Source organism: Eptatretus burgeri, chromosome 14 (genome assembly GCF_056783735.1).
Source record: "Eptatretus burgeri isolate ZD-2024b chromosome 14, Ebu_testis_v1, whole genome shotgun sequence".
Taxonomy (NCBI): Eukaryota; Metazoa; Chordata; class Myxini; order Myxiniformes; family Myxinidae; genus Eptatretus; species Eptatretus burgeri.
This window is the reverse complement of record NC_140974.1, coordinates 1,710,403-1,727,563: the sequence shown is the minus strand read 5'-3', so window position 1 is coordinate 1,727,563 and position 17,161 is coordinate 1,710,403. Positions and strand designations below refer to the sequence as shown.

General features: G+C 44.5%; 1 protein-coding gene across 1 annotated transcript in view; it reads left to right on the top strand.

The window, feature by feature from the left end:
* LOC147012544 (complement C3-like) overlaps positions 1 to 17,161 on the top strand; it is a 168,174-nt gene that overhangs the window by 116,193 nt on the left and 34,820 nt on the right. Inside the window, exon 27 of the mRNA XM_085855693.1 lies at positions 7,445 to 7,648. Within this exon, the coding sequence (XP_085711819.1) occupies positions 7,445 to 7,648 (204 nt within the window). The remainder of the gene's footprint in view (positions 1 to 7,444; positions 7,649 to 17,161) is intronic.

Below are 17,161 nucleotides of genomic sequence, written 5' to 3'. Positions count from 1 at the left end.
CAGCCAACTGTAGTGTCGTGTAGAAGATGCTTAGCAGGCAGACACGAGCGGGGGAACAGTCGAGCCGGGCTGTGTTGCACAAGCGGGAGCGCGGGCGTACTTTGCCCACCACTCTCCTTTATTACGTACTCAGCACACTCACAAGCCGGGCGACTACGGCATCACTACGGCGGCGCGCACACCCTATATTCCTGGCAGACACGAGGCTCACGCCGACCACTCCTCCCATCATCATGCCCCGCCCTGCATGCCCGCAGGCTATACCACAACCGTGACGTCATTACGGTTGAACCAATTAGCATCTACCTTATTTATTGAGACCTGCGTATAAAGAACACGCCTTCACTTGCTTCTTCACTTGGTGCGATTTTTACCCTGAAGAGTGCAGCACGAAAAGCTTCGGTGACTATTATGTCGTGTTCGTTTGTATCCATATCTATATATATCTATATATATATATATATATATATATATATATATATATATATATATATATATATATATATATATATGTGTATGTATATATATATATATATATATATATGTGTATGTATATATATATATATATATATATATATATATATATATATATATATATATATATATATATATATATATATATATGTATATATATATATATATATATATATATATATATATATATATATGTATATATATATATATGTGTATGTATGTATATGTATATGTATATGTATATGTATATGTATATGTATATGTATATGTATATGTATATGTATATATATATATATATATATATATATATATATATATATATATATATATATATTGTTACGAATCTGGAAACCATGTGCACTCAACATTCAGGTCCCAAAATGAGTTATGCCGGTAAGTACGTGTATCGTCGGATCCCTTTCCTTTTTGTTTAGTGGGAGGCTCGAAAACGTGCTTTGTGACATCTTTTGTTCGGTTATTATATCCAACGAACCATCGAATAAACCATCCCATCTGCATGATCCATCCCCCATCACGATCCACTACCCACCCGCTGTCTACAAGCACTCTGACTTGCCAGGGCAGGGTCTTGCAGCTGTTCCTTGCCGCTCCCACCAACGATCCCTCCACAAACGTTTTAACTCTTGCTCCAACGCAACATGGACACTGTTACTCTTCGAGAGCGGAGCCACGTAGAAAATATGGGGTCTCCGAACAGAGGCCACGGCTCCGCCCCGGTAGGGTGCGGCCGCGGGCCGATGAGGGACGGACAGCAAGATGATTCTTGCCAAGGCCCCTCCCCGTGTGGGAGGAGATATATCTCCGAGACGCTCTGTGCAAGAGAGTTTGTGTGGGTTTGTGTGGGTTAGAAAGAGTTTTGACCGTGGCTTGTCGGGCTTTGAGGCAGTTTGTTCACGGAGCCTGAGTCAGCTGCAGTTTGTTCACGGTGGCTGTAGCGGGGAGTTCTGGCCTTTTTTTGTGAACCCGACTATTCGCCACGTGGCTGCCACCACGAGCCATGAGTCCCACACGTGCGGCTGGGACCTTCGATGACCCACAGGTGCCCATCCGAACTCTGACCCCAGCTCGTCTCTCTCATCTGCTGGAGGGTCCAATGAAAACTCTGGGTTTTCTTTTATTTTTGTGTGTGTGAGTGTGTTGGCCTGTCTTTAAGTAGAATTGTTTAAGTGTTTATTTCCTCATTGTAAATACTGCATTGGATATGCGCGATAAGTCTTGCCTCTTCTGTCTTTTGATTTAATTGTAAATAAATTATTAGAAATGTTCCCAGCTCGTTTCCGTCCTTTCTTTATTTGGTCCAGCATGGTCCAGGTCTGAGTTCAGATGGGGTTTCATCCCCGATATTCCGTTGATCCTCGCCGGCACGACTTTGGCAGTTTCCGCTCGGCTGCAACCGAGCTGGAGTTGGTCGTCACTAGTTGGAACTCTACCTTAGTCGGTAGAGTGATCCAGTTCGAGAAAGACGTGCCGAGGGCGTGAATCCCTGGAAACCAAGACTGCATGGTTATTTAGGTATATTGGGATCTCGACAATTAACTCTACACCACGCAGTCGGGATATTGGCGGTTCACTTTCGATTAATCGACCCGCCGGCTTCGGAGTTATCCGGAGCGACGGCCTACAATTCCGGGGAGACCGGTGGGAGATGGCGTAAACTTCCCCACTTAGCGGTCATTCTCGCCACCGACCCCCGGCACACAGCAATACATATGTGTGTATATATATATATGTATATGTATATGTATATGTATATGTATATATGTATATGTATATGTATATGTATATGTATATATATATATATATATATATGTATATGTATATATATATATATATATATATATATATATATATATATATATATATATATATATGTATATATGTATATATATGTATATATGTATATATATGTATATATGTATATATATGTATATATGTATATATATGTATATATATATATATGTATATATATATATATGTATATATATATATATATATATATATATATATATATATATATATATATATATATATATATATCGTTATGGTAACGGGTTCCAAGACACGAGCTTGTCAATCAGGGGGATTAATCCCCGGTTGTCCTTGGTATAGCCGGACTTGGGGCCACCGCTCACAATTAAAGTTGTGGTACGGTGGGTTGTTTTAAAACCACGAACACCACCCAGTCAAACACGAGTTCCAGTGTCCGCCGTCTAATTATTCCGTTTCACTCGAGGTCACGTGGTTACCTGAGCGGGGAGCGCACCCTCGACAAAGCACCAATATTATCTGATTAGATTTTAATTATGGCGGCCGAACGTTGTTACCGCTGGTGCGTACCGACGATTTTTTGGTCAAATCTGTGGTAATTACCTCCCAGTCTATCTCTGTTTGAACAATGCTAGACCAATGGAAGGAAAGGACAAACATGGACAGGTTGGAAATCGACAAATCATTTATTAATAATAAAATAAATAAATAAAAAGAACTTTTTATTTTCTGAGGTAAATGAAGAATTTCAAAGCAAAATCAATCAAAATGCCAAGAAAGAAACAAAGAGCAGAAGCTTAACGGGGGTTGACTTACTTCCAGCTAAACACATACATGGGTACCCAACGGATCATTCAGGGGGAGGGGAGGGGGAGAAAATCGTCTCGCTCACCAGAAAGTCGTCCGTGAAGCAAAAACTTTCTGAAATGCGTGTGTGCGTGTCACATCCGTCGCCAGCACCCAACTTTGTCGTGCAGCCTCTCGCGGGACAGCCTTGAACTCCAGTCCATACGCTCGCTTGCCGAAGCTCTGGGCAGGATGAACCGTCTCGCTGTTGGCGCTGGCCAGACACCCACAGGCGCGCTTCCTTCTCCTCTTTTGCACCCCTACACCCGCTTCTTTCTCGCTTCTCTCTCTTGTACCTCTTTCGTTCACGCTTTTTTATTATCTCAGAACGTATCTCTTTCTTCTTCAGAACGTATCACTTTCGCTTTTTCCCCACTCTCAAAACGTATCTCCTCACAGAACGTCTCTCTTGCTTCAGAACGTCCCTCTTTCGCCTTTTCCTCTCCCAACTTTTTCTCCTCAGAGAACGTCTCTCTCGCTTCAGAACGTCTCTCTTCCACCTTCTCCACTCAGAACGTCCCTCTTTCGCTGTTTCCTCACTGAACGTCTCTCCTCACAGAATGTCTTTTTATATCTTCAGGGCGTCTCTACGGGGTGCCGTTCGCCCCAACCTCACTCCACCCCACTGGGGCACGGTTACCATGACGACCCGTGCGCTCTCAAAAAAGGCGGGTGTCGGAGCTCGCGAAAGAATGCTGCTGAGGAAAAACGAGGGCGGGCTTCAGAGCTCGTGAAAGAAATGTGTGTGAATGTGTCTGTCGTAAAGAAAATAAAAAGCTTCCCATAAGAGAGGGGCTCTTTTGGCTCTTCGTGGTCCTCGGGGTATTTGGGTCTTAAGGATCAGACGCGTGGGGAGAAGATAGGTGCTGGGATGCAGGGGAAGAAGGGAGGGGGTTTAGGTGCAGGGGAATTAAGCAGGATGAGGGAAGGAAAGGAAGCAAGGAGAGGAGGGGCATGGGATCGATGGACATGTAATCGGGGGAGGCCAAGGAGGCACAGGAGAGCCTAAAGCAGGTGAAGCGAAATCTGGGTGTGAAGATGACGGGGGGTGGGGGGGGGTACTAACATGAGGGAGTTTGTCCCCATTAGTCCCACACACAGTACAAAAAGGATTGGATTTGAGGATTCCAAGGGGGGAACGATGAAGACTGACATCAGGACTGGGATGGCAATGATGGTTAAAAAGGCACAAATAAAAACAGTGCTTAATGAACATGATGGTGGATGAGGCATGGGATTTTGAGTTGTGCAGAGATGGAGAGGGGTGAAAATTGGAGCCAGACTTTGAAGAATGTGTTTGGACAAAAAAATATGTGGGACGATTGAACATTTAAAAATTGCCATTTAAAGAAGAGACCTGGTACTAAAAGAGTGAAGTCTCCGTCTCAGATCCTTGGTCAGAGTCCAAGTCTCACATCCATAGAGCAACACTGGAAGCACCAAGTACCTGAAGACTCGGACTTTCGTCGTCATGCACAGGAACCGACAGCGCCACAACCATGATCCAGTGAATCCATGACTCCCCAGGCCCGACCCAGACGGCCACTGATCTCTGACTCGCAGTCGGCAGAGAAGAATATCACTGAAAAGGGAAGTGAATCTCTTCGTAACCTCAACATCCTCACCACAAACAGGTACAGACATGACAGCAGCATCCAAGATGTCGTTGAAAGCCTGGATATTAGTTTTTCTCCAGGAAACCAGAAATCTCAGCAGCTCTGATTCTTCAATCAGCACCTTAAGGGACCCCAAGAGGATAACTAGAGTCTCTGCCAAGATGACTGCATCATCTGCGAAATTAAAGTCAGAGATCTTGACGTTCCCAAACGATGCACCGCAGCTTGATCACTCTGACATCCTCCCCAGAATCCATGATATACAAGCGCTGAAAAGTGTGGGTGCCAGTACACAACCTTAACAAACTCCAGTAACAACTGGAAATAAGTCAGAGATGGAACCAGTACACCTCATAGCACTCTCAGTTCCAGGGTGTAGTTCAGAAATCAGATCGATCCGTTTTGGTGGCACCCCATGAAGACTGAAAATCCTTCAGAGGACATCCCGATTTACTGAATCCAAACACTTTCCAGAGATCAACATAGGCTGCAAGCATCCCCAACCAAAACTCTGAATTCGTGAGGACCAGAAGAGCAAGGATACGGTCATTCATTGACCTCTTTGGTGTATAGCCTGACTGCTCTGGACGCTGGTGCTCAAGCAGATGGTGGCGAACCTGATCTTGAATTATCCGAGCAAAGACCTTACCCTGTACTGAAAGCAGCGTCACGTCTTGGTAGGTGTTGCAGTCCTGGTGATCACCATTCCCTTTCCAGAGAGGGACAGCAATACCCCTCTTCCAGTCAGTTGGGATGATGCCTGTGCTCCAGGCAGAGCACAGAACTGCATGTAACACCACGAATACAGCATTTCCCCCAGCCTTGAAAAATTCAGCATGGATGCCACAGATCCCTGGAGCTTTAGCCCATTTCAACCGCTTCGCCACAGCCTGTGTTTCCACAAACGAAGGTGGACCACAGTTGATTGGAGGGTCAGCAATAGCAATAGTAACACCTTTGACATCCAACTCAACAGGTGGTGGGTCAGCTTGGTACAGCCGCTCAAAGTAACCAGCCCAGTGGGCCTTCACTTCAGAGTCCTCTGTCAAGAGCCCATCACCCTCCACTCTAACTGCAGTACACCCAGGGACGGGCTTGGAGGAACGCAATGCACGAATTCCTCTGTAAGCAGGACAAGAATCACTTGACCACAGGTGATGCTCTAACCCTTCACAGATTCCTCGCACATTGGCGTCCGTGTCCGCCCTCAGTGCATGTCCAGTTTCATGCCTTAACTCCCTGAACAGTTCAGCTCTGCCATGAAGCCTGGCCCTGTGACTCTGGTAATTGGTATTCAGTGTCCCTTGGGAGAGAAAGTTCTTCCTCGCCTGACGGTGGGTTCCAAGACATCCACTGGCAACATCAAGGATGGTGGTCTTGAAGGCACTCCACAACTCTTTAAGATTCCCCAAAGCACCCAGACCCCCTAAATACCCACTCAGCCTGTTCGCAAACTCCTCAGCTTCTCTCTCAACCTTGAGCTTACCCACATCCAGCCTAGGCTGGGATGGTACCATTCTCCCAAATTTAATCTGCAACTTCAGAGTTACTACCACAAGCCTGTGGTCAGTATTGAGGACCTGAGCACTCTGGTAGACCCTGCAGTTCTCGATCATCCTCTAACGACCATCAACGAGCACATGGTCAATCTCCTTTGCCACACCACCAGCGTTGGAATACCAAGTCCAGCGATGAGCCTGTTGGCGCTAAAACCATGAACCATCCACCCTCAGTACATGACTTCTTGCAAAGTCAAGGAACTTAGTGCTATTCTGGTTCATAGTTCCAGACCCATGGGGACCAACACACATCTCATAACCATCCCTATCAGTTCCAGTCGATGCATTGAAATTCCCCAAGACTAGAAGGGTATCTCACCTGGGGCACTGATCAACCACAGATGCGTGTGTGGCATAGAATGCGTCCTTCACGGTGAGATCACTCGTTTCAGTCGGAGCATAAACAGAGACCAGGGAAACAACACCCAATGTGTGATGAATTATTAATCTCATAATACGCTCATTGACTGGTGTTACCTCAATTAGCATTGGAGTCATCTTCTTGGACACAGCTGCAGCAACTCCTTGGGCATGGTAACCATCATAGCGACCAGACCAATAGTATGTTTAACCACGTGCCATGATCTCGCCACAATCCGGTCTCCAAAACACAGAGAGTGCTGCAATACCGATGTTCAATCATTTGAGCTCAGATGATAACAGAGACAGGTGATCATCCTCTCTTAGGGATAGGACATTCCAGGGACTCACCTGAAGGGACTGCCTCAGGCTAACCTGAGGAGACTGCTGTCTGGTGGACGACAAATGGGTCGGCTCAAAAACTATCTCGGCCTTATACGGAGGAGCAAAATAAGTAGGGTGAGTGCTCAGTACAAAGAACAGAGTGCTTACTCTTGTGTATTTTCCCTTCTGACTTCTTATTCTTCATATTCTTTATTGTAATCATATATTTTTCTCTACCTCCTCCACCTCCTTCTTATCCTCATCGTTTGTTCTTCCTTTTGCACCTCGTTCAAATAACCAGACGTTTTCCTGAGATTTAAGATTCAAAGAAATACTCTAAAAATGGATAACAGATTATGTTCAAATTCATGTCATTACTACCATTTCAAAATTTCAGAAGAAAACAAAGGTACTCACATGAGTGTTGATGCACCTGAAAGAGTTTCACCATTTTTGTTTCCATTCCTTCTTCATCAGGGTGGTGTGACCATTCGTACACCTCAAAGGAGAATGATGCGAATGATGCAACCAAGGCACCATTCTCGGCACCATCTTCGGTTTCAACATCCCTTGCAACGTCGACTAGGATGGTTTCGAGAAGTCTTTGGGTTGAAACCACCCCCGATAATGGACATCATTCCTCATGAAAGACGACAGGTGGAAGAAGGTGCCTTTCTTCAAGTGAGAATGTTTGGTTGTTCATTGCTTGACGGTGATCAAAATATTTTTCCCCCATATATACCATGCGGCACACATGAATCTTCATCATCTTGTGTATTCCTCGTGTCTACAAAATCCTCTACAAGATCTATCGCAGCTCTATTTGAAAGAATCAACGTGAGATCTTTGTCAATGAGGGTTAATAAAGTGTTAAGGCATTGTTATGTTTTTGGGGGTAGATGGAGGAATTTTATAGGAAAGATAGGATTGTATCGAGTTGCTTGGTCCGTTCGCGTGTCGGAGACATCTTGATGTAAATTAAGGTGGGAAACTGTGCTTAAGTGTTATGTGTCACCACACGGGGGGTGGGATTGTTACGAATGTGGAAGCCATTTGCACACAGACAGACAGCAGTCCCTAAGCTTAGTTATTTCGATAAGTATGTGTTTATAGTTAGAATCCCTCCTTCTGTCTAATGGGAATTTTGTGTGTGTGCTACGAGTTATTTTTTAGTTAGGTTTTTCTACAACAACAACAACAACAACAACGGCACCGTCCCTGACTCAACCCGGTCGCCATTGCCCACGTGTTTTTGGCTGAAGGCGTGGGCGGAGCCTCCATCACCTCAGATCCGACTCCGCCCCAGAAAGTTGGGAGTGGCCCCGCCTACCATGGGCCTGTCCAATGAGAGACGGCCAGCGAATCGCGCTCGGTAACCATCCAATCAGGAGGCGAGTGGAGAGAAAAATCAATCCCTTGGACCTCAAGAGAGGCAGAGTGATCGGCGCGTTCTGTCTGGCTGTGCACGTCTACCTCGCCTGGTGTGGCCTGATCAAGGAAGCTGTTTCGGGCTCGATCGCCGGTCGCCTCGTCATCTCTCACTCGTCCCCCTTCGTGCTGGCTGGCGTCCGACACTCTTTCCCTCATCCCTGGTGCTTGGTGCTACGTTGTGGCGGTGGGTTCGAGTCCCGCCACCGGACAAGCTCGACCAGACCGCACGAGGTGGACAGGTGCAAGCGTCGACTCTGGCCCCCAACTAAACGATCCTCCTCGGCGGGCGGACCAAATAAAGACCTGACGGGGTCCAGTTCGTGTGTGTGTGTGTGTGTGTGTGTGTGTGTGTGTGTGTGTGTGTGTGTGTGTGTGTGTGTGTGTGTGTGTGTGTGTGTGTGTGTGTGTGTGTGTGTGTGTGTGTGTGTGTGTGTGTGTGTGTGTGTGTGTGTGTGGCGCCGTCCCGTAAGTAGTAACTGTTAAGTGCCTTGTACATTGTGAATTACATTTCTTATTCGTGATAACTCTGCTCTGTCTCCCTTCCCGATTATTGCCTATTGTATAATAAACCCCCGTGTTAAATGTTCCAGTTCGTTGTTCGTGTTTTCTTTCATTGGCCCAGAACAGCGCGTATTGAGGATTAGTGAGGCCGTTCGTGCCGTAAATTGTTCATTTGGTAACTTTTGGCTTTGGTAACTTCCGCTCGGTTATGCCGGATCCGAGTCGGTGATAGCGACTCGATTCGAACAAAGTCGGCCGAGGGTGTGGTTTCCCCAGTCGTTAGACGGCGTGGGTACTTAGGTAAATAGGAATTGGACAAGTGGACCCTACCTCACGCTGTCAAAATATTGGCGACCACGGTCCTCTAAGTGACCCGTGACCTTTCGGAGTTGTCCGAGAGTCACGACCTAAATTCCGGATGTTCGGTAGGAGACGACCCTACTGCTCCCCCTGGTGGTCGTTTAGGCCTAGGTCACATTTGCCACGGCGGCCGTGGGGTCTCCAAAATCTATGGCCATTAGCAATTATACGGCGGCCGCAGTATTTCCACAGTCACACAATTTAGCAGTCACATATGTTTTTATTTTTCAGGGGAGCCGCACGGCGTATTTAGGCCAAAGTCACATTTGCCACGGCGGCCGTGGGGTCTCCAACATCTACGGCCATTGGCAATTATACAGCGGCCGCAGTATTTCCACGGTCACACAATGTAGCAGTCACATATGTTTTTATTTTTGGGGGAGCTGCACGGCATATTTATAAATTGTGGAGACCGAAAACGTGGGGTTGCCGTACGGTCTTTGATTTGATGTCGCATGGTGACCTTAAGGGGGCCCTACGGCGGCCATAGAATTTTCAAGGCAGACGCAAGGTAGCCTCAAGGTGCCCGCAAGGCGACCGCAGGGGGCCCTAAGGCGAGCGTGCGACAGACGGATGGTAACGAATGGGTTAATTTTTTTTTTTTTTTGTTACCATTTCTTTTGTTTCGGCTTGTCGAATTGTTACGGCGAACGTAGAAATGAAAAAAGTTATAACTCCGCGTTATAATTCCACGGCGATCTTACGGCCTGTAAAATATAGCCAAACGGCGTAGGGCCACCCTGAGGCCACCGCAGAAACTCTGTGGCCGCCGCACGTTTCTGTCAATTCAGAGGGCGTACGGCCGCCGTATCCTCGCCGTAGAGCAAATGTGACTTCGGCCTTATCGCCGCCGAACCTCGGCCCACAACAGTATTTCCCCCAGTATGTACTAGATAGGGATTAAAAACAATTTCCGCAGTACGTAATTGCCCCCTGTGACTTTTCCCTACATTTTGGCATTTACAAGCCAGCAATGAAAGAATTGTTTTCATAACAACAACAACAACAACAACAACAGCCATAATAACAATGCTGCACGTCCAAGCAGGCAAGAAGCCCCGCCTTCCCTGCTTCGTACCAGAGTCACGCTCCCGAGGCTGTTGATTAATGGGCATGACGTTAGTAAGAGGGAGAAGAACATGTTAGTAGATTATAAATGGGGTTTCTGGAAAGCCCATTCAAATGAATGGGGGAAAGGGGAAAACTTTCTGACCCAACCCCCAAAAGCTCAAAATAGAACATTCATTTTCTCCACACCTATTCCCTTCCCTCCCACACAAGCAAATGTAAAATTGAGACTATGAAAGATTGAGACTTACTGATTAAAGCACTTCTTCGCTTTCATATTTTCATTCCACTCAAAGAGCGAACCAACGATTATTTGTCCATGTTCTACTTCAGGGAATAACTTAATTTTCTTATAACATTCATTTCCATCGAGTATATTCACAAAGAATAACTTGGAACTTGGTTCTTGGTTTAAGTCTCTTTGTTGTGCAGAAATGAAATGATAAACTTCTCTTAATGCTCTTATTTGACCACCTCCAAAGCCACATAATTTTGAGATTGTTCGATTGATAACCATCAAAGTTTTCAGTCCATTCAAGGATATTAATTTTTTTTCTTTGCATCCTCCAACTTATTTGTAATTAAATTTATCCGCTTATTTGTTTTATCTACTTTTACCCTGGTGATTTCTTCAATAAGACTTATTTGATATTTCTCACATTCTTTGTGTTTCCATTTAAATACCAAGGCTGATTACATCTCCACTCTTTGGTTTGGTTATTGCTTGGTTCTATCGTTTATAAATCAGTAAATAGACGGCGGTAGCCTGTTAAAATTCCCAAACCAATATCTTAACACTTGTACTTATAACCATAATGGAGACTATTGATTCCATTCTCTAAAATATATCTTTTATCATCAAAAGCTCCTTATGCTTTCTTGTTTATCTCTTCTGTATATAATTGATGTTTATAACTTCTTATTGTATTCATTTTTCTGTACTCTTCCTTCTTTAAGGTTAAACAGTTGTAATAATGTTTAAAGTTTATTGTTTCCTGGATTATATTTTTCTTTATTCCCTTTAGCTTCTTATCACACCTTTCAATGTTATTATTATCAATATATGTGAAAGCACAAGACTTTGATCTCAATCCTATAAATTCACTCATGACATTCCCACCCAATTCATCTTTAAACTTACCAATAACCTTTTTATTCTTTGATGAAAACAACACGTCACCTGAATTATAATTACTTGTATCATATATATCAATATTATCAATCATATCCTCACATACATCACTTGTCTTAATTTTGAATATCAAACAATCTGTATCCAAATATAACAATGACACATTATCCTTATACTTTGATTTGAAATTATTATAGTAATAGTCATACATTAACGACTTTGACAAGTCAAGAATTGATGTTCCTATATAAATAGGTTTATCCATTTCAATACTCTCCTTTTTCAAATGAATAGCACAAAAGTTCTCTGAAAACACCTCTGCTCACTCAAAACATGGTCTATTAATTAACTTTGAAGCCTGTTTCCAAGATGTAGCAAGTCTTATGTTTTGTCGATTCCTAACATTTTCCATAGTCTTTCCAAATATAGCATTACTCATTAATTTATAAAACTCCTTCTCAAAATCTGTTTTTGCTTCTGTTCTCCTTTTTGTATTAAAATCAATGCTGGCATATATCCGTGCTCCGCATGGAGTTGAATGGGTGGCAAAAGGTGGATGAGGCATAATAGTTGATGTTATGGGAAGCTGGAGAGGGTATCATTAGGGATGTGATGCGCTATGGTTACCTCTCCTTAGTTTTCTAAAGAACCTCCCTGTAGATGACATTTTGGGTGAGTGTCTTGTTGCTGAATAGTCCTTGTGAGGAATTATTGTCCACTTTGATAGATATATAGGAGTAACCTCTTGCACGTGAAAATGCAACATATAATTGGCCATGGGAGAACATGGGGGGCTGGGAGGTATATTCCGAGTTTGTCAAATGTTTGGCCCTGGGATTTGTTTATGGTCAAGTATGCGAGTCTGACTGGAAATTGTATCCTCTGCAGTGTGAATGGAAGGTTGGCATCTGATGGCGCAAGTTTAACTCGTGGGATGAGGACTGTTTGTGTGACGTGGCTTCCTGTGAGGATTTTGGCATCGAGTACGTGCTCATGGAGGTGTCTCATGTATAGTCTTGTGCCATTGCACAGTCCTTTGGTAATGCGTAATAGCATGATTATTGCACTTGGTTTTAAAATGAGGCGATGTGGTGCATGCAGGTTAGGGTGATAGAGTGAAGGAATTCCATGGGGTAGTTGTTGGCTTCATTTTCATCATGCGAGATGGCCTTGTCTGCACTGGTGTAGGTTTTTGGCAGACCTGGGAGTTTTTTTATGACTTTGTCATTCAGCATCAATATTGTCTCATTGAGTGGTGTCAGAATCACAGTGTTGGACAGTGCCTCAGGATCGGTTACATTTGTGAACACAGCATCCACTCTGTTGTCTTGTTCGGTGACGATGTTGCACTAGGGTGGGATTTAGATGGATGATGGTGGTGCATTGGTCAGCTGACTGTGGAGTTCACCATTGCCTAATTGTTGGAGCCATTGTGCGTAGTGTTGTTGATTTTCATGTATCCTCATATTTTTTTGTCAGCTTCACAATCTTGAAATGTGGCCATAGTGCGGAACGTTTGAGGCAGTTTTCAATAATGACAGTTTGTGATTGTTTTGGGACAACAGGTAACACTTGGCGAAAGTCTCCTCCCATGAGGAATACTTTTCCTCCGAATGGGGCATTTATTCCAGTGATGTCTTGTAGCATTCTATCGATTGCTTAGAGAGCATTTGCTGAGACCATGGAGGCTTCATCAACAATGAAGAGAGACTGATCGGAGGTAATGGGCATGCTTTGATACTGGAGAAATGTTGCAGGTGCTGGTGTCTAGGACTGGTGTGGAGGCACTGTATATGTCCCAAGCAAGTCATCATTATTCTTGCTCACATCCTTGCACTGCAGGTTCAGGGAAAGGATAAATCTTGTTTGTTATTTCTGCACTGTCAGAGAGATTGCTTTGCCAGCCAAAAAGACTGCTTTGTTTAAAAGCTGGCCTTGTTGACCACTCAGGAAACACTTACTGGGGTGACCTTGCTTTACACTGACCTTGCTTTTGCAAGATAATGACAGGAAGAGAGACCTTGCTATTTGTCAAGATAATGAAAGTGAGCTGCAAGACAAACAAAGGAAAAGAACTGATTCTGTACTTTTTGTACTTTCTTGTCAACAATACAAGTTTGAAGGAAGTTAATGAAGGACACAAGTTTCATCATGTTGACAGGCGGGTCATGCAAGGGTCAGAGTAAAACTGTATAAAAAGGCAGAGCTGAACTGAGCTTGCCAGAGCTGGGCTAGACGGACTACTGTGTGTCCCTAGTCTCTCTCTGCATATGCGCATATGCTTTTGGTGTGTAATACTCTTCTGTACCAAGATCGATGTGGACAGAAGTTGATCTCAATCAGTGCGGACCTCACCTGATCTCAACACTGGCACAGGGAGTTTGAAGAGATTGTGGACAGTTCTTCCTCCAGAGAGAAGTGTGGCAGCAATTGGGTATGGACACCCAGCGGGATTAAAAACAAAACCTGTCAAAGGGCGGAGGAGCTCCTTGTGAGCCAACAGCCATCCACATCTAGTGCCCTAGCAAGAGAGCAGCGTCACCCCTCAGTAGTTGTTGCAGTCTTGGCGATCACCCTTCCCTTTCCAGAGAGGGACAACAAGGCCCCTCATCTAATCAGTTGGGATGATGCGATGCCTGTGTTACAGGCAGAGCACAAAACTGCATGAAACAACATGAGTGCAGCATTTCCACCAGCCTTGAGAAGTTCAGCATGGATGCCACAGATCCCTGGAGCTTTACCCCGTTTCAACCGGTTCACCACAGCCCGTGTTTCCACAAGTGAAGGTGGACCACAGTTGATTGGAGGGTCAGCAACAGGGATTGTAACACCCTTGACGTCCAACTCGACAGCTGGGGGGATCAGCCTGATACAACCGCTCAAAGTAACCGGCCCAGCAGGCCTTCACTTCAGACTCCTCTGTAAAGAGCCTACCACTCTCTGCTCTAACTGCAGTGTTCTGAGGGATGGGCTTGGATGAACGCAATGTGCGAATTCCCCTGTAAGCGGGATGAGAATCACCTGTCCACAGGTGATGCCCTACCTCCTCACAGATTCCTCACACAGGCCTCCTTGTCCACCCTTAGTGCACGTACAGTTTCACACCTCAGCTCCCTGAACAGCTCAGCTCTGCCATTCAGCCTGGCCCTGCGACTCTGGTCAATGGTATCTAGTATCCCTTGAGAGAAAAAATTCTTCTTTGCCCTGCGGTGAGTTCCAAGACATCCACCAGCAACATCAAGGATGGTGGTGTTGAAGGTACTCCACAACTCTTCAGGACCCCCCAAAGCACCCAGACACCCCAAATGTCCACTGAACCTCTTCACAAACTCCTCAGCAACTCTCTCATCCTTGACCTTGCCAACATCCAGCCAAGGCTGGGATGGTACCATTCTCCAGGATTTAAGGTGCACCTTTAGAGTTGCTACAACAAGCAGGTCGTCAGTATTGAGGAGCTGAGCACTCCGGTAGACCCTGCAGTTCTGGATCATCCTCCAGCGACCATCAACGAGGACATGGTCAATCTCCTTTGCCACACCACCAGCGTTGGAATACCAAGTCCAGCGATGAGCTTGTGGGCGCTGAAATCATGAACCAGCCACCCTAAGTCTATGACTTCTTGCAAAGTCAAGGAACTTCGTGCTATTCTGGTTCATAGTTCCTGACCCATGGGGACCAACACATGTCTCATAACCATCCCTATCAGTTCCAGTCGATGCATTGAAATCCCCCAAGACTAGAAGTGTTTCTCATCTGGGGCACTAAGCAACCACAGACTCCAGCGTGGCGTATGGACACCCAGCGTACTACACCCTATGGGTGTAGAATGTGTCATTCACGGTGAGGTCACTCGCCTCAGTCGGAGCATCAACAGGGACATGACACCTAAGGAGTGACAAATCCTTAGTCTCATAATATGCTCGTTGACCTGTGTTCCCTCAATTTTCATTTGGGTCAGCTTATTGGACACAGCTACAGCAACTCCTTGAGTATGGTAACCATCAGAGCGACCAGACCAATAGTAGGTGTAACCACCCACCATTATCTCGCCGCAATCTGGTCTCCGAACCTCAGAGAGTGCTGCAATACCGATGTCCAAACTCTTGAGCTCAGATGATAACAGAGACAGGTGATCATCCTCTCTTAGGGATAGGACATTCCAGGCACCCACCCAAAGGGACCGCCTCAGGTTAACCCAAGGAGATCGCCGCCTGGTGGACGACACCTCAGCACCACTCCGACACACTCTCCCGCAATCTGACCCAGAGATGTTACCCCGTGGTTTCCCTCCTTTCATCAAAGATTGGGGGTCCCGAAGGCTTTGCCCCAATCCCATCATCCGGTGAGCTGCCCTGTGAAGGGAAGCTGCACAGGAGGTACTCCCACAGAGTGGGTTTTCAGATTTTTTTGCGTTTTTGTGTTTTGCGGAATGAAGAGTTTTACGGTAGCCAGAGTGCAAATCCTGCCACCAAGCTCCTCATAAAAAGTAACCCAACTGAGGACGATGTCTGCAGACACAGTTGGGCACTAGATGTGGATGGCCGTTGGCTCACAAGGAGCTCCTCCGCCCCTTTGACAGGTTTTGTTTTTAATCCTGCTGGGTGTCCATACCCAAACACCCTCCTCGCCAGAAAACCTGGTGGGGGAGAGGGTGGAGTCGCCGACAACCCGACCGTGGAACAAGTAAGTACAGGTTTACATGGTACCTGTAGCAGGTCACACATCTAACCTGACCTGACATATGAAGTAAAGTAAAGTAGAGAAGGTCAATGTGTGTTTCATCATTTTTATAGTTGTTAGAAATTTTTAATATCTGATCTTTCTTTGTATCCGTTCATCCATATACATTAACAGATAGATTATTCATTTTCTCAAATTTAGGAATATCTCTCAATGACATTGGAAACTTTAAATCTTTAACATTTAATGTATTCTTGTATTTTTAATAATGTTCAACCCTTTCAGGTTTCCATTGTGGAGGTTGTAAGTGAGCAAGAGCAGACCATAAAAAACATTTATTATCTTTGTATTGAATATTAACAACCGCTTTCTTAAGTTTTATCTCTTTTGGTAAATCAATACAAGATGAAGCTTTAAGCGGATCTGATTTTAAGATGTGTATGTCTAAAAAGATTATTTTTGTAATCGCAAATCCACTACCTACTACAGTATTATCAAGATCTTCTTGTCTCTGGAGTTCATCGTAAACATCACATCTTACAAAATCTTGAAATGATGAGATAAAGTGAGGGTTTGTCCTCATATAGGGAGTAGTTTCATCACCTTCTCTTTCCATCTTCAATTTTACTCCCATATAAAACTTAAAGGTTTTCATTTCACTTAATGTGTTTTTAATTATAGTTTCCATACTTTGTTTAACCATATCAACAGCTTCAATGATTGAAGATGGTTCAGGGTCTTGAAAGTGAAACAATATTATTTTTATATGTCCTTAAAATGCTCCACCAGTATTTTCAATGGAGAATTTAGTGGCGCCTTCCCTTTCTTCATTCTTCTTCTGTTTGCATGATTTTTGAAGGTGTTTATTATAATATTTTAAAAGAATATCATTATCACATCAATCACAATGTTTTGTTTCTTGGTCAAGTAGAGATATTTGTCTGAAAAGATTGAATGCGTGTTTGTTGGTTTGAAGGTTTTTTTTATAATATTTGTATTCATGATTACAAACATCGCAGTAC